The sequence below is a fragment of the Micropterus salmoides genome, unplaced genomic scaffold (assembly GCF_014851395.1).
Source record: "Micropterus salmoides isolate LMB-PRFRI ecotype aquatic unplaced genomic scaffold, ASM1485139v1 Ms_hic_scaffold_10, whole genome shotgun sequence".
NCBI classification, from domain to species: Eukaryota; Metazoa; Chordata; class Actinopteri; order Centrarchiformes; family Centrarchidae; genus Micropterus; species Micropterus salmoides.
In genome coordinates this window covers 26,366,038-26,392,012 of record NW_024040041.1, presented here as the reverse complement: position 1 = coordinate 26,392,012, position 25,975 = coordinate 26,366,038, and the positions used below count along the sequence as shown (strand labels likewise).

Sequence of the window (25,975 nt, the reverse complement as noted above, 5' to 3'; positions counted from 1 at the left end):
CCATCCCTGCTGTATGTGTAAAAATAACATGTCTTTCCCTTTACATTCTATATATTCTTTCCCTTTTGTGTTAAAATTCCTGTCCATACCAATTACACATATAGAGCGTTTGAAAATACATTTGTATTTAACCACATTTTACAGAAGTAAAGTAAAGGATAATTTTCTCTAGTGGACTTAAACATCAGTATAAAATCATGTTTACCAGAGATTCTCATTGGAAAAGTCCAAGTACCAAGCCAATAAAACAATGTTCAGTATGTTTTTGAGCTGTTAAAAGATGGCCTGGGGTCTCCAGTACCTGAAACAAACATAATGTAGTAGTTGAACTCCCCTGAATTCTAATCTTTATCTTCTGCAGCTTTAGGCAGCTTGTCCTCTGACAGCGCTGTTGGGCAGCCTAATTAGTCTTGCAGAACAATTCAATGAATGACCTATGGCCACTTTTAACTCTTCAGATATCAATGACAGAGCATCCTACTCTACACAGATGATGATGATTAGTGACACAAAAAAAGACTCAAGCTTGAATTAGCCGTTTGAGTATTTATGTAGTTAAACTGACAACGATGATGAGAAGCATGACTGTTGTGTTTAAATTAATTTATTTCCATCGCACATACACACATTCTCTGCCAAAAGATCTTCAGCTATTTACAAAACCTTTACACAAACAAAATAGTTCAGTGCCTCAGACACACAAGGATAAATATATCTAAGAGTTTTCAAAAGAAATGTGATAATTGGCACATCCAGGAGACAGGCTTTATCATCAGCTTTGCATGTTTCCTATTTGTCAAACAGACCTTTAAAACAGGCACATTTTGCGAGTGCAGCTTCAGCAAATAGAGTACTCAGCTTTAAATAGCTTCAATATAAAGCCCTAAAAAAATACCCCGAACTAGGGATCCAGCCCCTTTAATCATACAAGATTTATTTTTCTAAAGAATAATCATACCCATAACAAAAATATCTATCAGCCCCTGAACACCCACATTCAATTTACCTTTGATTTCAGAGGAAAACAGGTGGTAAACACACTTCAGTGCAATTATCATGTAAGAAGCTAAATTTTAAAAGACTACAGAATTATTTAAAACATAAATAAGACAAATGTACCTTTACAGCAGGAGATTTAGATTGAGCAACAGCAACACCTACTGGTTATATTCAGCACCATTTACCTTTTCCAAAAAAAAGAAATGATGCATACAACCTCACTTTTAAGAAATTGTTAAAATGATCTTGCTCATATGATTTAATCTCTTTGGTGGCTGTTTCCCAGTTAAGAAATGTCCTTTGTGATTTGTCATTAATCCAAGCATGTTAAAAAAAAAGTATAACCTGGGGCCTCATTTATAAAACAGTGCGTAGGATCCTTACTAAAAGTGTACTAAAAGTTTACGTGTGCACAAAAACCGACCTGGTCCTGCTCAGGAAATGTGCCTGTACACATAGAATTTCAAATCAATGACTTTTTTTTGATCCCACGTTCCTCACTTCTACACGGACTTCTTCCCCCGCTGGCCGTGATGTTTTTCATTCAGTCTTCCCATCACCTGGTAAAAAGTAGGGGTTCTCATGGCCTTGAACCAAATAGGAGTACCGGGACGGGTTTTTACCTTTGAAGGTCTTCATTCCCTCTGGGTTCAGATCATATGATCCCGACTGAAATGTAAGTAGAAGCAGTCAAAGTATTAGTTTCTTTCAGATGTTCACATATCCGCACCCAAACACCCACAAAAGCCAAATACATATACTCAAGTAACTGCAGTCACCAGTATTCACGAGTACTCCCCATCTAGCATCAGATGAGTTTCTTTGAACTGTCACTAGATTCAGCATGAAGATGAAAGCACATGCCTCTCCACAACAGAGATCCCTCATGAAGTTTCCCATCACCCTGAAACCCTGCCACCTTGATCCTCACTGTGGCCTGTCTAAATAATCAGCAGGGGGCATCACGGCAAATTAGAATCTAAAAGCAAAGCCACGCCTTACCTTTTTCCATCCTTTCCACTTCAGCTGAAACCCCTAAAGTAACACACTCTGAGTCAGGCAAAGCAGGGAGCATGGGAGGGAGCTATGTGCTAGAACTTCTATACATACACAACCATACATTCTGAATAATTGGGTTTACCAAACATAAACATACAATACATCGCACAGAGTATCTGAAATGATACAAGATGGATGTGTGCCCAGTTAGTATGGATTTGTTGATTTACAGGGCAAATAAAACCATGTGTCTCGGGTTAAAACTTAAACATTTGGTAGAAAAGCATTGTCTGTGAAGGTTCTCAGTCATCCATAGTTATCCAAGGAAGGTTAAAATCAACAGCAACTGGACTTGGTTTACGATATTTGAAGACATTTTGTCCCTCATTCAAGAGACTTCTTCAGTTCTGACTGAAACTCAGCTACGACCCCACAGAGGTTAAATAGCTGAGTGTACCAGCTACCAGTCAGTCAGAACTGAAGAAGTCTCTTGGATGAGGAAATGAGACCAAAGAAGTCTCAAGTATCTTCAACCAAGTTCAGTTGATTTTGATTTTAACCTTCCTTGGGTAGAAAAGCATTGTGTTTCATTAAATAGCAGCTCCACATTAAAATGTATTCATTGAAATGATGTTGATGTATAAACAACAGTTTATATGGAGCCTAAATGTAAAAATAAAACTTTACTAACCTAATTTAGCCAGGTGTTAACATAGACCTCGATGTATGCATGCAAATGGCCAAATCCATGCTTACTGGTTGGGTTTCAGATTAATGAACCTGATGCAAGATTCTGGGTTAAGACTGAACAAACTAAAGACTGATTTAGTGGATGGTATGAAAGACAGTGAGTCTGAGGATTGGTTGTGAGATGACAGAGGAACATGTGATAACACACCAGTCCGTTGGTTTGATGCTTTTTGTCCACCAAGCCATAAGTGTTGCCCCCTTCTGTCATCTCTATGGAAGGAGCTGCATCCCAGTTGGAGGTTGCACGGGGGATGGGGGTGATGCCAGTGGGCCAGGGCTGGTTTATTTCACCTGATGAGTACGGACTGCTGCTGTAGTCTGGCTTGCTCTTTGGGCATCCCCTCCTGTTGTACAGACAATATGGAATGTAAAATCTGCATGTACAGTACAGTATATTTTCCTTTTTGTTTATCAAATCCAACAATGATGGATGAAGGATGATCCTAGTAACAAGCACTGCTCGTATATTGAAATCTGTGTCTTATTCCTCTGTGTCACAGAGCTCCATTGTTGTAAAAAAACAAAAACATTTTTTACTGGGTTTCTTTATTACCATGAACACAATCATTGTATTTTATTTTCAATTCTTCGTACACCATCCTGCTGCTATAAATACTCAAACACAAAAAGTGTATACACCTGGTTAGCAAGTGAGATTTTTAGACATATAGGTTACATACAACTGCTGCTTTAATTGCATTTCAATGATTGAATTTCAATGTGACACAGGTCAGAACTACACATTGAAATATGGGGTTTAAAATGATGCAAGAGAACCACTTTTTACTTTTTATTAATTAACTTTTCTACAAAAATGTATGCTTTTTGACCTGCAAATATCCAGAGCCATATCTACAGGGATAACATGGGTCAAAGTTGCAAAGGGCAGAATGTAAATATGAATTTCTTTCCACAGAGCTACGGCATTAGTTGATTATTTGCACAATGAGTATAAATAAGTCAGTATTGATGCTGGAATAGTTGTGAGGAGCTCACCAGCAGCAGTATATAAGCAAAGCCAGGACAAGGATGAGAAGGACACCTCCCAGTACACAGGAGATGACCACCACTGCCAGCAGAGATGCTGAAAACACACACATAAAGACATATTTAGATGTTTACGGGTCAGCTCACAACTGTTACTACTGCTGCTCCATCATGTTTGCCTTTGGAACAATGTAGTTACTCACAATCATTGCAGTTGAAGCCACCATATCCGAATGCACATCTGAAAGACAAAACAGAGCAGTTAAACTTTAAATTTCAGGGTTGTCTTGTAGCATATTAATAGAGTTTATAATACTGAATCCACACAGGGAAGCCAACTTCATATTGACATGTACAACACACAGTAATACACAGACACCCCACATCTGAAAAGAAAAACATTAACAATGTGTGTACTCACGGTTGACACGGGGGAGTAGAGTTTTCTACTGCCCTCTGCCCACTTGGACACGCTACAAAAAGAAACACAAAAATGTAAACACACAAACACACACACAATGTTTTGCACAAAGAGACTATAACAAGCTACAGTTTCTGACTCAGTCACAGTAGATGCAGACGTACAGTACGCCTGGTTGAACATGCAATGAAAACATGAGCACAATGAGAGCCTCTTCATATAGAGGCTGCATGATGACCATTACAAACACGCACATAGTGGTACATTATGTTTTTTTCTGGGAAACAAGCTTTGTGCAGCATTTGTCTGAAAGTCTTTATTCTTTTAATTTAATTCTTTATTCACTCTTCCTATAGCTGATCTCCTCGGTCACAACCCTCCACAGAGAGCGAAAGCTGTAATTCTTCCACATGTTTCCAGGGAAACAACCCCATTAAAAAGAAATAAATCTGAAAGATAAATGAAGCAAGGGCCAAGGGTCAGCCTGGAGAAAAGGCTACAGCTCTTGACCTTGTCTCTGACTCTCGCTCCCTGTTGTTTCTCTCCCTCACTCTCATACACAATTATTTCACTGAGGATAAGAAAGTGTTCTTACAGTTCTCTTCACTGTAGATCAGCTGGGAAAAATTTACTTGAGCTTCTCTCAGGAGTTGTGGGTCATCAGCTCTTATGGTCTAAATATTTGTCATATACACATACATGTAGTGAAATTTATCCTCTGCATTTATCCCATCCCTGAAGGGAGCAGTGGGCAGCCACTATACAGCACCCAGGGACCAACTCCAGATTGAAATGCAGTGCCAGGTCAAACGGCAATGACTGAAGAACCTACCTAACATGTTTTTGATGTTGGGGAAAATCCATGCAGACACGGGGAGAACATGCAAACTCCACACAGAAAGGCCAGGTTCGAATCCGGGACCTTCTTGCTGTGAGGCCACAGTGCTATCCACCGGTCCACCATGCTGCCCATTTATATATGATGATATATACACTCACCTAAAGGAGGTGTTTGACCCCCTTTCGCCTTCAGAACTGCCATAATTCTACTTGGCATTGATTCAACAAGGTGCTGAAAGCATTCTTTAGAAATGTTGGCCCATATTGATAGGATAGCATCTTGCAGTTGATGGAGATTTGTGGGATGCACATCCAGGGCACGAAGCTCCCGTTCCACCACATCCCAAAGATGCTCTATTGGGTTGAGATCTGGTGACTGTGGGGGCCATTTTAGTACAGTGAACTCATTGTCATGTTCAAGAAACCAATTTGAAATGATTCGAGCTTTGAGACATGGTGCATTATCCTGCTGGAAGTAGCCATCAGAGGATGGGTACATGGTGGCCATAAAGGGATGGACATGGTCAGAAACAATGCTCAGGTAGGCCGTGGTCTTCAAGTGTCCAATTTTGGTGAGCTCTTGCAAATTGTAGCTTCTTTTTCCTATTTGTAGTGGAGATGAGTGGTACCCGGTGGGGTCTTCTGCTGTTGTAGCCCATCCGCCTCAAGGTTGTGCGTGTTGTGGCTTCACAAATGCTTTGCTGCATACCTCGGTTGTAACGAGTGGTTATTTCAGTCAAAGTTGCTCTTCTATCAGCTTGAATCGGTCGGCCCATTCTCCTCTGACCTCTAGCATCAACAAGGCATTTTCGCCCACAGGACTGCCGCATACTTGATGTTTTTCCCTTTTCACACCATTCTTTGTAAACCCTAGAAATGGTTGTGCGTGAAAATCCCAGTAACTGAGCAGATTGTGAAATACTCAGACCGGCCCGTCTGGCACCAACAACCATGCCACGCTCAAAATTACTTAAATCACCTTTCTTTCCCATTGTGACATTCAGTTTGGAGTTCAGGAGATTGTCTGCATTGAAGCAACTGCCATGTGATTGGTTGATTAGATAATTGCATTAATGAGAAATTGAACAGGTGTTCCTAATAATCCTTTAGGTGAGTGTATATATGATGCTTTATGATCTATAGTGCTTTGGCAGCGGCACATTGTAAAGATTACAAATGTTTAAAATATGAAAGACCCAACATAAACACAAGAACATGATCTTGTCTGCTTATTTAAACCCAACCCTAGCCTTGGTAAAGGAGATACATAAACAAATACATATTAAATAGTCACTTTTACCTTTGCAGCTAGTGTTTGAGTAAATGTTGGAGTAGTAGCCCTCTTTACAGGAACAAGTAGCCAGGCCTTTTATACTAACGCACGTTGTAGTGGAGCCCTCACAAGGTGGAGGGTTCTGTTCACACAGGTTTGTACCTAAAGCAGACAGGATATAAAACAGCTGTATGACAAAAACCTTCTTCTTGAAAAAATGTAACCTGTGTCTCATTCTTCCAGAATGAAAGACTTAGATAGTGTATGAGCAGTACTTACTTGTAAATGTGGCATTAACCAACAATCCACTTGCTATAGCCGTTTGAATGGACTGATCAATAGACTCTTTAGTGGTGTTGGTGTTTTGAAAGATGTTATTTACAGTTGCTTGCACACTTCCTGGCCTAGAGAATTAAAGAGAAGCCCCAAAAGAGATATGTAATCTTTTTTAAGTGGTGACATAATATCTTTCTGTTGGAGAAAGAGTATATACTCACTCAAGTTGCACAACATCAGACTGTTTATACCCTGGCAGATTTCCAAGGGCAAGTCTGAGCTATGAAACAGAATAAACATGTAGTTTAATGACTGAGAAAGGAGCATTTATTATAATTATTCAACATGCTTGCTTCTTACCGATGCTGAGATATTAGCCGCTGTGTCCTGGAATATTTTGGAGGACCTGTTGCTCATTTCTTTTACAAATGTCAAGGAGGTGAGATGAAGTTGGCCTGGGAACACTTGGGCTGAGTGAAAAGGAGGAAAGGAGAAAATAAGTCATCGCCACTCCCGTTATGATTTCTGTTAAGGTAATTTTTCATCTGACCAGACATGAAATGTTGTTTTGTTCTCACCAGGTGTACAGCGGCCATTTAGCAGGAAGCTGCCAGATATACACTGGCAGGTGCCATTAAGACAGACGCTTTCAGGTGGGCACGGGACAGCCGGACACACTAATGAGCGATTGAAGAAAAAAGATTAGCAGCTGGCCTCTACCAACTCCTGAGGGAAATATCTGACTTTTAAGCTTCTAAATGCTCCACCATGTTCACAAACTAGTTGTTTCTGTGTCTAGCTATGGTGCTGAGCTGGTAGTGTATAGTGGGTTTTTACAGATTTTTTTTAAACAGATGTCTGCTGTGGCCAAAAACATTGAGAGTACTTAGAGTGAACCAAAACAGTAAAGTTGTGGGCCAGACAGCTAAACTATGAGCTAAAAATCACTATAAAGATCTGGGCCCATATTTATCAAGCTTCTCAAAGTGCCATTTTAGTCTTAAGTGCTGAGAATTCATGAAATTTACTCCTACTCTTAAACTTAAGAATAAAAGAAAGTTTTCAAATTTCTCAACGCTAAGAATCACTCTTACTCTCCCAGTCTCCTCAAGTGGTTAGGAGTTGCCAGTAGAGCTTGTGATGGCGCTGTGGAGACAGAGACATGCAGAGAGGAGAGGAAGAATTCTGACGACGCGCAGTTAATAAGACGGGGTCGGACAGCGCAGGCATAAACTTTGTCAGAGAGTTGGTGAGGGACGTCATCTCACCACTGACTTTACACAGTAATGCGTTTTCAGTTAAATTGAAGGTGGAGATGACGCTTCGTTTATTTGCCACAGGAGAAACGCATCAATGCTGATGATTTTGGCAGTCACAACCATCAATAAGCCAAATAATTACAGAAACAATTTTAGCACTTACAGCTCCATACACTGTCACATGTTTCATCGACTTCCCAACAACACCCCCCAGTAATCCGACAGACGCAAACACAGTTCATATAGCCAGCAATACAGGAGCGCATTTGATGCTGCTCATATAAAGATAAAAAAAAGATTATCTTTCATTTATTAATGTATAGGCCTATATCATAATGTATTATCTTGAAAATTCTTTATTCTTAAATGTGTGTTGAATATAAACTCCTCCATTCAATGTGAATTTATCTGAGAATATTCTTAAAGAAGGAAATCTCTTCAGTGATTGGTCCTTGGCGACATCGTCATCCAAAATCCTGTTTGCAGCACAGCAAAGTGTCGTAAATCAGCACTAATAGTGACACTTAAGATTTAGTCACTTCACTCAAACTGGGGCTATGATGCTTGATAACAAACATTTAAGCACAGCTTTGAGCCAAGAATTTTTTTACTCTTAAGTCAGTTCTTAGCAGTGTTCATATTCAGTAATTCTGAGAAGCTTGATAAATACGGGCCCTGTAAATTAGAGGGGAGCCGGAAATTCAGGTGATAATCTCTGTGTTCTTCAACACCTTTCACATTGCGATTTCATTTTGTTATAAGAAAAATGATGATAATATATGCTTTAACTTCCAATGCAACAAATCTTTTTTTTTTTTCTCATTGTAAAACATTTTATCATGAAATACATGAAAGCAATTATCTCTAGCATTGTGTGTGTATGCAGGACTTAATTCCAACCAAGGAATTTCTTTCATCAGTTAATTTTTTTTGATTGATAGTGTTTTTTGTTAAAAACCTACATACATCTGGACCACGAGAAAGGTACAAACCTATGACTGGACTCTGGGTAGGGATGGGCGGGGCTGCTGTGGTGGAGTTGTTGGTGGTGATGTCTGTTGGTCGCAGGGTGGTGACAGTGCTGGTGGTGCCAGCACTAATGGTCGTTGAAGCTTGTGTACTGACACTAGCTGGTTCAGTTGAAGAATTAAAATTTGTGGTTTCTGTATCAAAAACAATGTAAAGATCAGTCCAAGAACATTTAAACAGAGAACAGAGCCAACATCAATGTTTAATAATTGTACTATGACTATTTACACACTGCACATTTAACTGTTTAAAGCTGCTGAAGGCAAATTTATTAGACAAAGATTATTACAATTTACCTTAATCTCATTTTTTACGTACTGGCAAGGCTTTTGCATTGTTTGCAGTTTGCTTACAGTATATTAAATTATTAAAAGGACCACGGTGGTATGTTGTTGTTAAAACCCATTAACTTCAAATCACATATACTTTACATTACTGCAGACAATTTTCCAAAGCATACCATCCATTTGTAGATTGATTTCCTACTTTCCAGGCCACTGTAGGTTTCAGTTGATATAAAGCCTGTTAGGTTGTGATAAGTACTTAAAGAAGATGTTGCCTTTGTTTGTTATTAATTTATATATGTTTGTCAAATGTTTCATTGAGTAGTAATTTGACAATTGGTACTGTTTAATTGGTACCTTCTTTATTTAAAAACAAAAAGAATCTCCAGCATCTCATATTTAAAATCAACTACCAGAAAGCACTGCAATCACAAGTTATGTTGGACAAACATCAGGATAGCATGGATGCTGTGAAAAGTTATATTAAAATGTTAATTTTCCAATGTTGCCATCTCTAAAACAATGAATGCCACATGTTCACTGTAGTTGATTGTTTTCCTAATATTTCATGAGCTGCAATTTAGTACAATAATTTAGACGTTCTTGTTTGAATTTTTCATGTGTCCAATACTTTGGTTTTGTCCAAAAACCTGGAAAACTAATGACATTCCCGTCAGCCTCAGTTGTACTTTGTGTTTAGTGTTATTTAGCAAATGTTAGCATTCTAACATTACACCTTCTTAGCATCACCACATTAGCATTGTCATTGTGAGCATGTTTGCATGCTGATGTTCGCATTGAGCTCAAATCACCACTGTGCTTTGTATGGCCTCACAGCGCATAGATGTAGACTCTGTGTCTAACAGGACAGCAATGCATGCTGTTTGAAAGGGATCAAACAATCTTGTCTTGTCACATAAGATGACTTTAAACTGCCTTTGTCACGGTCAATTTTGCAGCATCAATGCTGCCTACCCATAAATCTGTGCGCCTGAAAAGTTAGTGAGAACTAAATACTGTAATATCTTATTAGCCTGTGACGGTAACTAACCAAGTTTGTTTAATATGATTTCTGAGGGGTCTGTAAGACATTCGCCTTCTCAATAGCTCGCATTTACATACAAAGTCAACGCAACGACACGGAGGGTCGCAAATTCCTGTCAGACGGTGCAGAGGGGGCGCTGCCGGTAACACGAAGCCATTTGCGTCGAGATGAAAATGTTCACCTCAAAGGGAAAGTCGCGTGACACTGAGTCGCGAAAGCCTATTAGCGTTGAGATTTGGAGAGTACCAGACAGAGCGGGGAAGTGAAACATTGCTGGCCAAAGGAGAGCTGCTGAGCTACGGTAAGCTGTCGAGGACAGAGCTGGGAGCAGCGCTGCAGCTTTTGGATAAATAAACACCTGCAGCCAGTCTGGATTGTGCTCTGACAGCTCTGCCGTTTAGCTGCGGGAGAAATTAACTTTTTACTTTAGTTTATGGGATTACAACGTTGATTTATCTTCACTCGCGCTTCTCAGCAGCGAGCTTCCATGCATTTCTGTTCCACTGTTGTTGTTAGCGTCAGTGGTCACACAGAGCTTTGTGATACTACTATTTCATATTTATATAAAAACCAGACAGACATTGACATTGACATTGAACTTGACATTGCTTGGAGAAAAGTAAGCGAGGAGGTTGATCTATCTGGTGAGTTTAGAAAATATGTTTGTTATTTTATTCCAGCTACCGTTGTACGTTACTGTGAAAATGTTAGCATAGCCCCAATTAATCCAAACTCCATTCAGAAAGAAAAACATTTTAAAAGTTGTTGTCCTGCTGACTTGCTGACAGACCTGACAAAACATGAATTCATATGTTTATCAAATCTGCATCATGTTGTAGTTACTTCAGCATCACTTTGATCCGTTTATTGCAATTAAATCATAGCAAAATGTTTACTTTGGGTTCATACAGCTGTATTAATCGCAGGTTGTGTTTATTCGCGTTATCGCGTTGTATGTGAACACTTAGCAGTAGTCCAGCAATAAAACCCCCGCGAGGAAGGCGTCACGAGGATTAAATTTGCGTTTCGTCTGAATGCACAGTAAGGCTAGTGAATGACAGCCAGAAGAGAAGCAAGACAGCATGCTGACGTCACGCAGTGCAGGTGCTGCCCTAAAAGGCTGTTCGAAACCAATGTTCTTCACTCGAAAGTTATGCCTTCTGAGGCACTATTACATACTGTCTATGTGAGCCAGCGAGGCAACTGCCTTCTGTTTCAACCAGAGCCTTAGTCTTGTTATGGACATATACAGCTGATTAAAGAAGAAAGGATGTGAAATCCAGAAATCCACATTTGGAGACCTGAAAAACATGCACACTGACTTGGAATTTGCATTCGAGGAGTTGTGACTTGGCTTGACTTGGAGAGTGCAGCTTTAAATCATGGTCCTCACTGAATTATTTTGTAAGAACACACATTAACATTCATGCTATTAGTCCTACCTCCTGATGTTGTTGTTGAGGGACTAAGGGTGGTGGTATTTCCAGTGTGGGGTGCGGGGCTACTGCCTGGGGAGGTGTTTTCAGGGATAGAGCTGGAGGTGGAGATGGAGGTGACAGTGGACAAGGGTGTGGTGGTGGATGCAGGAGTCTCAGGCGAGGTATTAGTAGGGTTTGTTAGTGTAGTTGTAGTTAGTACAGCTGTAGAGATTTCTGAAGTTACTGTACTTGTATTTGCTGTGCCGTGGCTGGTTTGTGTGGTCGCTGGAGTTGGAGTTGTTGTGAAGTTGCCTGGCTGTGTCGTGGCTTTAGTCGAAGTTGAGCTGTTGTTGGTCTGAGCAGTCGGTGTACTTGTAGTTGTGTTGTTGCTTGTGTGTGTGACAAGTGTACTTGTAGTTGTGTTGTTGCTGGTGTGTGTGATGGGTGTACTTGTAGTTGTGTCGTTGCCGGTGTGTGTGATGGGTGTACTTGTAGTTGTGTCGTTGCTGGTGTGTGTGATGGGTGTACTTGTAGTTGTGTCGTTGCCGGTGTGTGTGATGGGTGTACTTGTAGTTGTGTCGTTGCCGGTGTGTGTGATGGGTGTACTTGTAGTTGTGTCGTTGCCGGTGTGTGTGACGAGTGTACTTGTAGTTGTGTCGTTGCTGGTGTGTGTGATGGGTGTACTTGTAGTTGTGTCGTTGCCGGTGTGTGTGACGAGTGTACTTGTAGTTGTGTCGTTGCTGGTGTGTGTGATGGGTGTACTTGTAGTTGTGTCGTTGCTGGTGTGTGTGATGGGTGTACTTGTAGTTGTGTTGTTGCTTGTGTGTGTGACGAGTGTACTTGTAGTTGTGTCGTTGCTGGTGTGTGTGACGGGTGTACTTGTAGTTGTGTCGTTGCTGGTGTGTGTGATGGGTGTACTTGTAGTTGTGTCGTTGCTGGTGTGTGTGTCGTTGCCGGTGTGTGTGATGGGTGTACTTGTAGTTGTGTCGTTGCTGGTGTGTGTGATGGGTGTACTTGTAGTTGTGTCGTTGCTGGTGTGTGTGATGGGTGTACTTGTAGTTGTGTCGTTGCCGGTGTGTGTGATGGGTGTACTTGTAGTTGTGTCGTTGCCGGTGTGTGTGATGGGTGTACTTGTAGTTGTGTCGTTGCTGGTGTGTGTGATGGGTGTACTTGTAGTTGTGTCGTTGCTGGTGTGTGTGATGGGTGTACTTGTAGTTGTGTCGTTGCTGGTGTGTGTGATGGGTGTACTTGTAGTTGTGTCGTTGCTTGTGTGTGTGATGGGTGTACTTGTAGTTGTGTCGTTGCTGGTGTGTGTGATGGGTGTACTTGTAGTTGTGTCGTTGCTGGTGTGTGTGTCGTTGCCGGTGTGTGTGATGGGTGTACTTGTAGTTGTGTCGTTGCTTGTGTGTGTGATGGGTGTACTTGTAGTTGTGTCGTTGCTGGTGTGTGTGATGGGTGTACTTGTAGTTGTGTCGTTGCTGGTGTGTGTGATGGGTGTACTTGTAGTTGTGTCGTTGCTGGTGTGTGTGATGGGTGTACTTGTAGTTGTGTCGTTGCTGGTGTGTGTGATGGGTGTACTTGTAGTTGTGTCGTTGCTGGTGTGTGTGATGGGTGTACTTGTAGTTGTGTCGTTGCTGGTGTGTGTGATGGGTGTACTTGTAGTTGTGTCGTTGCCGGTGTGTGTGATGGGTGTACTTGTAGTTGTGTCGTTGCTGGTGTGTGTGATGGGTGTACTTGTAGTTGTGTCGTTGCTGGTGTGTGTGATGGGTGTACTTGTAGTTGTGTCGTTGCTGGTGTGTGTGATGGGTGTGTCGTTGCTAGTGATTAGTGCGGTAGTAGTTGTGTCATTGCTAGTGTTTGTGATCGTAGTTATGCTGTTACTAGTAAAACTTCCGGTTGAAGTTGCTGGAGTAGTGGATGTCGCATCAGTGCTGAGATCCATTGTCATTCCTACAGTGAAAATAAAAGCACAAAATATAATCAGCTCATCACCTTTTCTTTTCTGGGAACATCTCACTGAAATGTTTGGGAGTCCAAATCTGGGATGTGAGCCACCAGAAAAAAAGAAGACGGATGGACTATTGCAATTTTCAAATCACAGAAGGTGCAATATTTGTTAAAGGCAAAAGTGTGTCAAAATACAATTTTAATTAAATATTGTCATGCTGCAGAGATGTCCTGGCCTACACATAATATTCTACAGACTTAAGAGAACATCTCTGTTTGGTACAGACCCTTGCAAATATCACACCATAATCATTCAAATCATACCATTCCATCCAATATCGCAAATCATATTGCAATTGCAATACCAGTCAAAGTAATCACATGTAGATGTTTTTTTTCAAAATCTGTCAGCCCTAGTGTAGGATTTGAATATTTTTGACTTTGGAATTACACAGTGGTAATGTAATATCAGAAAAGACACTGTGGGAGAGAGCAATAGACACTAGACAAATGTCCAGATAAATAGATATAACTGCACCAATTTTAAATGAGTGTCTCATGTTTCTAGAAACAAAAACTGATGTAGATGTAAACACATTTGTTGGATGTGTGCCTATTCTCACATCAAGCAGACACAGCAACATAAGCATTCTTTTTATGTCGTGTTTGAGTCCAACAGATAAATCTAAATCCAGTATTTACTCTCTTCCTCTCCTGTTTTTGGCTCTTTATCTGCTAAATGCTCCACTGTGTTCACCAGCTAGTTGCTAACTGTGTCCAGCTGCCGTCTGATTCTGAGCAGGAAGAGTACAGGTGGTTTATCACAGCTTTTACCACTAAAAAACAGATGCCTGCTACTACTGGAAATAATGCAGAGAATGTAGACCCAAACCATAATCTTAAGGACCATAAAACCAAAACAGTCACCTTAAACATGTTAAAATAATCCACAGAGTTGAGAGAAGGTTGAGGTAATATTTCTTAATAGTTCAGTACCAGCAACGCCTTTCACATATAAGTAGTGATTTGATCCATTGTTAATATACAAATATTGATAAGAGCAGTTTAAGATATGCCATGTCCCCATCACAGCTTACCAAATTAAATATTCATACTAATTACTGAGAGAAATCCATGCATTAATTAGCAAATATTTCCATGTCAGTGTCCTGACAACAATGATAAAAGGCAATTGATGTTATTTACGTTAAGTAGGATATTACTGCTTTTAGTCTTTCAAGATGACAGTTTTTTTTTCGACCTTGGTTATAGTTTGTGCTTATAAACTGAATTACAGAAAACACTGTAAACCTTGTATCGGTTGTTAAACATATTTTATTTCTGTTTAGTCGTGATATTCCAAAGATTGCAGGACTTTAAGCTGCAATCAGAGAGTGCAACAAGTTTGTGTCTTAAATAAACATTTAAAGCAGAGTGCCTTAAAAGATGACAAAAGCTGTGACTCAGCAGATACAAATTACTGTAAGTGACGGCTGTTTACAACACTGACGTGTGTCAGTCAAGTGTTCAGTGTGCTGTTGTGATGATGCCTGTTCCCATTTATCTTGCTCTTCACTTTGTGTTTATGGGGGAACAGAGGGCATAGGGCAGCTTGAGGAGAAGTACAAACAGTATGAGGTATTTGATAATGACTTAGCCAGTTTATCTCAGCTCCTTATATCTATGCATTGATTGATTACATTCAAAGAACCTTCTCAGCAGCCAGAGAGGGAACATACGCCTTCCACAAACATTTTCTTCCAGTAAGTCATCTCAAAAATACAAGGATGTGGTGAGAAAACCAGAACAAATATCAGATCCTGAGTGTGATTTGATTATTTTCTCTGTGTACAAGGCCCTGTGTGACCTAATGTCTTTATCCCTTGGTAACCAAGACTCATTTAGAGATGAAAAAGCACAGGCTCCACACCCTGTGACAACAGACTTTTATGGATATGATGCATTTAATGTACACACGCCTAGACCCACCTTCAGTAATTTGTGGAATGGAATAAGACATTGACCAATCACTGTGACGGAAGATGGGAAAGACATATAGGTCTGATGTGACGTTTTTAATGCTCATAAAGTAAAAGAATGGCAGAGATAAGCAGGGCTGGATCTATTATGTGAAGCAGCGTGTGTGATCATTGCTATAAAATGCACATGAATCAATTTGTGACTGGCTCGTCTAGATTAAGACTTAAGGGCAGTGAACTAATCTTACTGGATGACCAGAGACCAAGATTAATGAAAAACCTCTTAAATAAGATCCAGTCCACCCTCCCGTCTTGATTAGCCCTGTTACATTCTCTGTGTTGCATTTTAGTAGAATATCAGTTGCAAGGACGTGTGTGGGTTTCCATGAACGACTGAGTTGAAGGTTAAGCATTTCACTGTGCCCCTCATTCCTCAGTCAAGTCTCAAAGGCTGAAGTTTTATCTGCTTGTATCAAAAATCATTAAATTTTAGCCGTTTTTCAAATTCCTTTTGCTTTGTAGAAACTGGGCAGCCAGTTTCAGTTTACACTCCATCCTGTAGATTAGTCAGGCGTGTGTGACTTGCTCCACTACATTAGCTCGGTGCCATGCCAGTGTCAGAGCCAGCAGCTAGATCTGTGAGCAGGAGCAAAGGCAATGAAAGTCTGTCACATTTTAGAAATACAGTTTTTAACACACACTATCGATCAACACACAGCTGTTAAGAAGAAAAGAGTGACATTTATGGTGCAAACTCAAAGAGCCTTATCAGCTCTCTGTGTGTGTGGAGAAACCATTTTCTTATCAATAGCTTTCATTTCCACACAATTGTCAGACAAAGTTTACAGTTTTGATTAATGATCCACTAAAACTAATCATGGATGGACACATTTCTTAATTGAACACTGAAGAGGTCAGAGGTTAAAATAGTGCATCGGAGAGAAAATAAGTTATACCTGGGAGTTGGGCTGGGCAATAAAACAATAATGATAATTTTACTCAATGACAATAGAACAAATGTTCAATAAAGATTTAATTAATTTGAATAAAAAACAAATCAGCACTCCGGTGACCCGGTACGCAGGATAAGCGGTTGACGATGGATGGATAGGTGGACAAATTAGCACTTAATTTTTCTATTAAGATATTTATTATGTTGAGGAAAAAAAGATTTTACTTTCTTTTAGTCATGCAGATTTGTTGAATTTTTTTTTTATCATAACTATTTTGAATATTCTACTTCAGATTTGTGAAGTGATCCACTGTTTGGCATCAAGTGTAAAGAATAGTTTAAAATAATAATTATCAATATCGAATGATATGATTTTTTTTCTCATGATAACAAACAAAGCCTCCTGACATGCTAAGGTATTTCTGATATCTAGTCATTATTAGTCCAGATAAAGATACAGAGAGAATGCAGTGGTCTCATCATAAAAACACAGTCTAATTATGGACACGGGGAAGTGATAGACAAAAGGGAAATTGTCAAGAATGTGAGTGTGCATGACTTAGCACAAACAATCACAGTGGTTCTCTGTCATTTCCACAGTGCTGGTTCTCTGTTTTAAAGTACATAGGATCAACTGTGACGAATTTCACAGGCAATCTGTGACACCCTAGTCAAAGACTAATCAAAGAATTTCACCACAGACCACAGCATTTCTTAAACTACATGTTAGCAGCCCAATGCCTTTGTTTTTATGATTTGCACAGGTCTGTTAATTTTCTAGGTCTCCTGTGATGGAGGAGTTATCCAAACTGGAAAGGTTTATGAAACAATATAAACAGAAGTCACTTAGTGTGATGCACTTGAAACAGTGGAGTAATTCAGAGCACACTCTGCGTTGCACATCTAACACGAAGCCTTGTCTCTAAGGATTTAACCTACAGCAGGATAATCCCCTACAGACAAAAGGGATGTCAGGCAGGGTGACAAGTGGGTCTAAGTTCAACCTGCGAGCACACACTCAGGAGGAATTGGAAAAAGAAGGTCCAGTTTTACTCACTGAATCCTTTGGTCCAACTGTGAATTACAAAACTGTACTGAAGCCACTTAAAGCCACACCACATCGCCTCTATCATTCCTTTTCTTTCTCAACATAGTAGTCAAACAGAGTGCAGCGTGGGAGTGTATCTGTTGCCAAGGATATATCTGCTTCCAGCTGTCAAAGCTTCGACTCACTTCAAATCACTAACAGTAACAGAAAAAGAGAGCCAGACTTCAGCGTTGACGCTTGTGTTTTCAGCGCAGCGCTGCACTTCAGGGGATTTCTATTCATGCGACACAATAGCACTCCTGTGTAGTACCTGCTCATGAACTGACTGTCAGATCCAGTTCCCCAAACGCACATCGTCAACTTCCCAAACACAATGCCACTCCTTGAGAATTAATACTCGTCTGCATCAATGACACACATGTCTGAGCGAGGACCAGAGTTCATAGAAGGGATTCCTGAGCAGACCACAGGGCTGCAGACAAACTCCTGATTTTTCAATGTCCCCATTAAATATTTCCAGTTTATCGTTGGGATTAGGGGACAGTGTGTTCCTGAATAGCTCTTTATTGTGTCCAGCAGCACTGCAAGAAGGATGGACCTGATTAAAGAATGCACACAGAGCAGGAGGTGAAACTACAGGCTGTGACCCAACAGCCAGGAAGAGCCTGAGGCCAAAAGGCAGCATCTCATTAGGGGACAGAGGGGTAATGTTAAGAGCTGACCTATAGCGCCGTGTGTGTGTATGTGTGTGTGTGTGTGTGTGTGTGTGTAGTGCCTGTGTTGAAGAAATGACGCAGTATGACATCTGAAACAAGCTAATTAAAGACAAAAATGCCAGAGGCATATAGCTCACAGCTGACTACTGGTCACACTTTGGGCCTCTTTGCCAGTTAATAAGAGTGAACATTTCCAACACACTGCTTTATGAACCTCTGGCATTTAAAGGTGCCCATCCCTGCCTTACAAAGCCTCATGGTACACGAACATACACACAGGTCGGCTTCTTTCAGCATTCATTGCTGAGGGAAAACCAAGCCCGAGGGCTGCCACATCAAAGCACCACAGCTGACGTCGGGTCACCAGGAGCGACCTGACATGACTGAGAGGAAGCTTTTCATAAACAAAAAGATCATCCTGTTGGGCATGTCGTGTCAACAGTCAGTCTAATCAGAGGCCTTATTCGGTGGAGGTGAAGGGCTGGGCAATACGGCTGAAGTCAATATCCCAATATTATTAAAAACATTCTTTCAGTGTGTATTTATACACTTTGTTAGAGCTGAAAAAATTAGACAACTAAGCATCTTATGTGAAAGTAAATTGAATACCATTAGGTCTTGAAAAAAACAAGGCATTTGAGAACAACACCTTGGGTTTTAAGATATGATGATGGACATTATTCACTATTTTCTGACATTTTATGGACCATACAATTAATCATTGAATTGAGAAAATAATTGTCTGATTAGCTGATAATTAAAGTAATAGTTAGTTGCAGCCAACACTCAATTTCCACTTTTTAGGTAGAGCTAAAACTAATGCAGTCTTAGTAGTCATGCAGTGAATAAAATTGTTATCATGTTCAGTTTATGTTGAAACTGTTTACTTTAGTCTCCCTTTCTTGATCCAAATGTGGAAGATAAAATATTAAAACACCTGATCTCAGTGAAACACAAAACATTTCAGCACCACAAAATACATCCTCCAAAATTATTGTAAAGTTGCATCAACACCTCTCTACTACAGCTACAACAAAAACTGAACATGATAATCTTAATGAAGGTCAGATTTATTGCAGACTGTTGTATTAGACTGCATTAGTTTTAGCCAGGTGTACTTAATAAACTGGAACCTGCACTACACAGCTGTATTTTGGACAGTGGTGGGGAAAGTATTGTCCTTTACCTGAAAAATGTATAAGTACTTTTATAATTAAAAGTCCTACCTTAAATAATAAATAGCACTATTATAAATAGTATTATTATTAATATTATCAGTAAAAAATGAACTGGCGATCTGTATAGTGTCTACCCAGCCTCTCGCCCAATGTCAGGTGGGATTTGCTCCAGCCCTCAATACTCAAGTACAAGTATCTACATTCAAAGACTGAGAGGTAGAAAGGAAAAGCAATAAAGGGAGGTCTTTTAACCAGTAATCCAAGCCAGCTGATGGGTTTCTAAAGCTTTATTTTTCTAGTTGATTTTACTGATTTTTCTGGTATTGTTTGATAAATTTTTTGTGTACATGTATTATTGTATTTTGGCAACATTTTTCTTTTATAATTCTTTTTAATTCTAAATAATTTTCCAAGACGATTCTTGGAAAGAATTTGGTACTATTTATAGTGAAAATACATACATAGATCTGTTCAATTAGAAGAGTACTAAAGTAGTTAGTTGTGTTGAGTTTATAAGCAGTCATTTAAGCAGTTTGTCAGAGGCTCTTCCTGCTGCTGACGAGACAGACTTGATGCCTGACACACGCGTGCAAACATTCAGGCCACGGTTGTTTTACAATTACTATAGAACAGGAACACACTGAGTTCAGCAGACAAATTAAAAGAAGCTGACCAGGTGTCTAGTCCTTAAAAGGAGGAGGCACGCAGAAATGAACAAAGTCTGAACAAACAGAGCTCTTATTCTGTAACTCAGAGGTAACAGATGGCTCCCTGGTACAAGGCTCATTCGCAAGGCCTCTGCACATATCATATCCAATTAAAGCTCCGCTAGCACATGCTTTCCAATTACAGAGTGAGATTTACTGCCCTGGAGCAGGTCTAATCTGACAGGATACAGCAGGGACACAGCGAAACAGCAAGACAGAGAAAAGACAAGGGAGGAAACAGCAGAGAAAACAGCAACAACTGTGCATGAGAAGTGGATGTAAAAACTATTTGTGCTAGAGAGAGTGTGAAATAAGGAAAATGAGATCAATGTTCAATATTTTAACAGAAACAAGGAGAAGAGGAACCAAGTGATATTCTAACAACACTGGTGTTCACCAAAACTGAACTCTTAATGTACTCATCCCACTACCCTAAGCAATCCGTGCATGCTCTGGTAATGACCTCATGATGACAAGCCAGCAAAACATGACACATGTGGAGGAGACATGACAAACCGCATGTGGTCTGAGAGAGGAAACGAGAAGAGGCAGGCATTTAACATGCTCTGCTCCTCTCTCCGGAAGATTTCTAATAGAAGGCACAAGCAAGTGTGGCGCCAGACTCAGAGGAGGAGGAGCACAACCCTCAGGAGGTCTTTTCATCTGGACCTCTTTACTGCTAGACACACTCAGTTATGCCCCGAACTGGAGCCTCCATCACCCCCCTGTCTTCCTCTATCGCCCTCCGACTCTGTGTTTCTCTACAAGCAGACACATGACAGAAGGGGAAACACACAAGCACCCTGCAGGCTGGCGGCGAGGCTCCGGCACATGACAGTGACTCTCAGCCTTCATATGGGAACCTTGAATCACAGGGAGGCACTTCAGAACAGTCCAAATTAATACAAAGGGTGACTAATGGATTTAACTGCAGCAAAGCTTAGCGAGTCTGTGCAGTGGAGAGCTCTTCAAAATTCCTCAGGGCATGGTCGAGGGGGTCCGCTTATGCACACACAGAGTAAACTTTGTGTGTGGAGTGTGCTGCGCTTCGGGAGGGCCGATGCCTCCTCGCTGGCATCAGTCCACCCAGAGAGCTCTGAGTCACACGGAAGGAGCTGTGAGTCAGGGTTTAAGACTATTTGGGGAACCCCTGCCCCCCCTGTTAATGTGTAGGAAAAAAGAAGAAAGATGAAGAAAAGATGTATTTTTCTTCCAAAACTTGAATAAATGGAAAAAGATACCTCCTTTAATTAAGGTATGCTTTAAAGGCAAATGTTAAACAATGGCTGCTAGATAGTATTCCCTAATATGTTTGTTTGGTTTACTAATTAATTAATTGATATTTGCACCTTGAACGTCATAATGTTGCACAACTGTTTGTCTAGGACACCTTTTTCACTTGTCTGCTATGTGAAAAAATTCATACAATTCTTAGTTCATATGATAACATTTTCTGTCTATACTTATTTTGTAGTATGTGTAAATGCCACACATGTCTAGAACTTTATAAAGGTTGGTGGATTCTGTAAACAGTGATAAAAGTCCAGCACTTCATCATTCTGTTGGCCTTGTGTTTTTAAACATATAATATTCTGCTGTCAATAAACCAAACCAAAAAAGTCACATTCATCAAATTTGGGTGTATATTTATGTTTTTGTATATTTTGTATATAAATTATAGGTTGTAGGATTGTTTCAATATATAAAAAATTATAAAGTCTACTTAAAAGTGATTTTCTGTCACTAACTACACTATAATAGATGATAAACATACATTGGACATAATGGCAAAAGGAGATTTTGTCAGACCAACTAGCCTACAACAGAAATGCTACTTAACAATAAAATAATCAGTATTATTTTTATTAATAATACTAATATACTTACTGTGGCAAAAGGGAAACGTTTTGATACATTTTGCAATAATACTTATGTACATTTACTTTCCAAATCGCAGGATTATACTATAATTTATAAAAGTATGTTTACTTTTAGGCTAGGTAAAGGACCACTGATCACAACATATTTAAGGATATTCATGGGGATTAAATCTGTGCCGAGTACACTCAAAGTGGTAAAAAGTAGCATGACAGTGTATTCGCAGGATTCAGTTCATTTTCCAAATCAAATGCGCAGTAACGTTATGTCAATAGAAAACAGTTTGCTGGTCTAAAACCGTGGAAGTAGGCTAAACTTCACTCACCTCTGGCCAGGAGAAACACGACAGGCAGATAACTGAGAAACATGTTTCAGGTCTCCTGTGTGACTTTGTAAAAACGGTTCGAAGGACCAGCCGGTTATGAAGTCCCTTGTGAATCTGACAGTGCTGTGACGACGCGGTGTCCTCCGGGGTGTAGTCGCTGCTGCCTGCTACAGGTGGTTTGGACCGGGAGCTGCACCCTCTGACAGCATTAAAAGCTTTAATCCCTCCTCTGATTGGCCGGCTCTCCTGTCACACATCATTACTCTACTGGAGCTGCACTGCTGTGCCTCCACCTGTCATCAGCAATACAGGAGAGCTCCTGGTCAATAACATTTTCAGCCTATTGTTTACACATTAAGTGAATACTTTAACGCTAACATTAGTATCACATGACCAACAAATTAATGAGGATATTACATGTATCACAGCAAAGCAAAACCTTTTTAAAATAAAGCAAAAAAAGACTTAGGCTAATATTGTAATGTAATTCGCTGCGAGGATATTATGGACATGTGAGGGTAATATCAAACAAGACTTAGAGTCTACAGCTATGTTAATGCTTGCAGCTCTGTGGGGCTGTAACTTGTGGCTTTGAGCTAAATGCTGAAGTCAGCATGCTAACAGGTTCACAATGACATAGTCTAACATGCTTTGGCAGGAATGATTTATAATGTTCACTGTCTTGGTATGCTAACATTTACTATTTTTGTTTTGCTGGTATTTGCACATAAACCATAATCATAAAGTATTGGACAAAGTGAACTTTTGACCGGACAGTTGCACTAAATGAAAAGTTAAGGGATCAGGAGAGTTATTACAATTCATCCTGAGGAGGGAGTGTACCAAAATGAATGGCGATCCATCCAATAGCTTCCTCACTTGAAACCAAGTGATGCCAGATTAAAGGTCAGGGGATCACCAAAGTCATTAAATAATTCATCCTCTGGGCACCATGGATATCTGGACAAGATGTCATGAAACAATAAATAGAAATAGTTTTCAAGATGTGTCGTAAAAAACAAGTATTAATATCAATGTCCAGCTATAGAGGAAAAGTCAGGGGATCAGCAAAGTCATAATGATTCATTCTCTGTGGACCATGAATGTCTTTACAAAAGTTTCATGTTGACCCATCCAATGGCTCTTGAGATACTTCAGTCTAGACCAAAGAGTGGGATTTGTCAACCTGAGAGCTACGGCCCTCGCATGACTAAAATGACCATAAACGATGAGCTCACCATGAACTTATCGGAACATGCATTGAATGCTTGTAAGGTAAATATTTGAATATTCCTCTGCAGTGTACAGTGCACACAAAGACAAATTCCCCTCATATTTGACTAACTGTATCATATTCACTCTCTCTCTATTAATAGTTTTGACAATGGACTTCACACAAAGACCTACCCTAAATCCAAATAACCTGAAGCTTTTCCCATAATTTCCATACAAATATCAAATTTCTTACTCCATTCAGTGTTTACTTAAGCTGTAGACACACGTTAACCTCACAATTCCTTTTTTTGTGAGCCATCTCGCTTTTACCATGATGTTTACTTCAGCAGACTTGTATGAAACTCTGGTCTTCCAATGATGTCATTAATTACTTAACCATAACCATGATCAGGTCATCTGGACTTTAAAATGAATATGAGTTCTTTGGAGTTAAAAATCCAACTTAATGAGTTATGTTATTGATGTGATCTTCACAAGTGAAGTATGCAAGCTTATTTTCATTCTTTTTTTAAGTATGCTATCGACATCCTTTGTATACTAAGAGTTTTTTTTTTACTTAATGTCCAAAAATGAGAACACAAGAGAACAAACTCCTTCAGAATCAGAACACAAAAAACCCTCCATGTTGCCGTTTCTTTTCTTCATTTTGTTAATGTGGACTTCTAAATGGGCTCGACCATTTCAGGCTAAATAGGCTTTGTTAGGAAACGCAAAGACAGCTCCTTAAAAACAACATTCTATTATATTTTCAGTGGTTATTAACCTCTGAGACCTTAAGAAGAAAACATGCAATTGCTGACAGACCCTTGTTATCTGTTCCACTTCAGCTGGGTGCTTAAAAGTTCAGTTAATCCGAATAAACTTCCCCCCCTAGTTAACCTTAATCATCTAGATACTGTAGTTTTGATTTCATATTTTAAAAAATCCAAACTCAGTGGATTCTAACCTTATGAAAGCCCACCAACTGTAACAACACAACTGACTAACATTTAGACTTTTGTCTTTTTAGATGTCCATGTTATTTAGGGTGATCGATAGACCTTGATTGAAATAGTGAAAACTGTGAAAACAGCAAGAGAATTTATAATGCTGACGACACAGTATTTTTTGGAGATTTTATTTGACATTGAGTGAGACCTCGTCAGATGTCCATATAGACAATGGTGTTAAAATATTAACTTTTTTAAAGGGTCCTTCCCATTAATTAATTTAATTAATCAACCAGTGTGTAAAATCTTGACATCATTGACAATACAGGCCGTAGCTAACACTGGTGGTGCTAGTAAGACCAAACAGGGACATGAATTTCAGGTGCAAAACCACCTGTGCCAGGTGATTTGGCCAGAGTTTTCCAGTGGTAAAAGGCACTTTATTTAATACTTTTACATCCCCAGGATGTCCAGGGTTTGCGGGGAGTAACACATTACAGAATTAAAGTACCCAAGGAAAAAGACACCATGAAAAACTGCCTTAAATCAGATGTGTTTTTATTACAAATAAACAAACTGAAAACTAGCTTTCTTTGAACACAAAAGGAGAAACCGAATCAGTACAAAGGAGGTATTCTGGCGAACTGAAAATACACTCCTGTAGCCTACCCTTTAGCAGGGAGAAGACCACTGTCGTTTTAACGTGGTCCACAGCTCTTAATTTAGTATTGACACATACAGCATAGAAGCTGCTGAACAACCCACAGGTGCACACTATCAACACTGTCATCTTACAGTTCTCTCCATGCCTTTTTTAACTCAGGTTCTGATTAGGTATTATGGACAGCTGCCACCAATCACACACTGCAGCTCCAAGGTGGGGAGAAGGGCAGTACCTGGATGAGCACAGGAGAGAAAGAGCAGCACAACAAAATCAAAACAAACATGGGCGTAACAAATATAGTCTGATCTGTTTGAAGTACCATGTTTTCATTGAGATACAACACGGAAAATAATGAAAGAACTGTAGAATTAACATCTTTTCAGTGAGTAATTATGTGATGGTATAGGATCAGTAGGCCATCAACAAGCTGTTTGTTTGTTTGCTAGGCTGGTATCTCCATAGATCTGGAGCTGTAACAAAAACATTCGCTGATCATTTAGACCCTAAAGCCTTTACTTGTTTGTCAGGAAAAAAAAGTCAGGTTAGAAGAAAAATCCATGGTTTTGTTTCTTATGAAACTTCTGCTTGCACCCCACAGTGTACAGTACAGTCGACTGATTTTAAGCATTAGTAAAATTTGATTTAAAGCGCCCAATGTAAGCTGGGATTGGCTCCAGCCCCCTGCGACCCTGTCCGCAGGATAAGCGTTTGACGATGGATGGATGGATGGATGGATGGATGATTTAAAGTGAAGTACATTGTCCCACTCTGTTACAAACACTCCAAACCTGTGCAAGCTTTTAATGACAAAATGATAAAATAGCTGTGGTTTAAAA

At 39.8% G+C, this 25,975-nt stretch overlaps 1 protein-coding gene across 2 annotated transcripts; it reads right to left on the bottom strand.

Moving 5' to 3' along the window:
* Positions 1-588: 588 nt before the first annotated feature.
* On the bottom strand, positions 589-22,493 carry si:ch211-198m17.1 (mucin-2). Of its 2 annotated transcripts, XM_038705361.1 has the most exons (14): positions 22,311-22,493; positions 11,605-13,530; positions 8,797-8,967; positions 7,124-7,222; positions 6,906-7,015; positions 6,767-6,825; positions 6,549-6,673; positions 6,297-6,431; positions 4,157-4,208; positions 3,939-3,976; positions 3,745-3,832; positions 2,897-3,092; positions 2,002-2,034; positions 589-1,668 (listed from the first exon to the last, which is right to left on the bottom strand). In XM_038705361.1, the coding sequence occupies exons 1-14, from the start codon at positions 22,351-22,353 to the stop codon at positions 1,540-1,542; spliced, it is 3,204 nt and encodes a 1,067-aa protein (XP_038561289.1). In that variant the 5' UTR covers positions 22,354-22,493; the 3' UTR covers positions 589-1,539. The 2 variants fall into 2 exon arrangements, with proteins under 2 accessions (XP_038561289.1, XP_038561299.1); XM_038705371.1 differs by lacking the exon at positions 2,002-2,034.
* Positions 22,494-25,975: the final 3,482 nt, after the last annotated feature.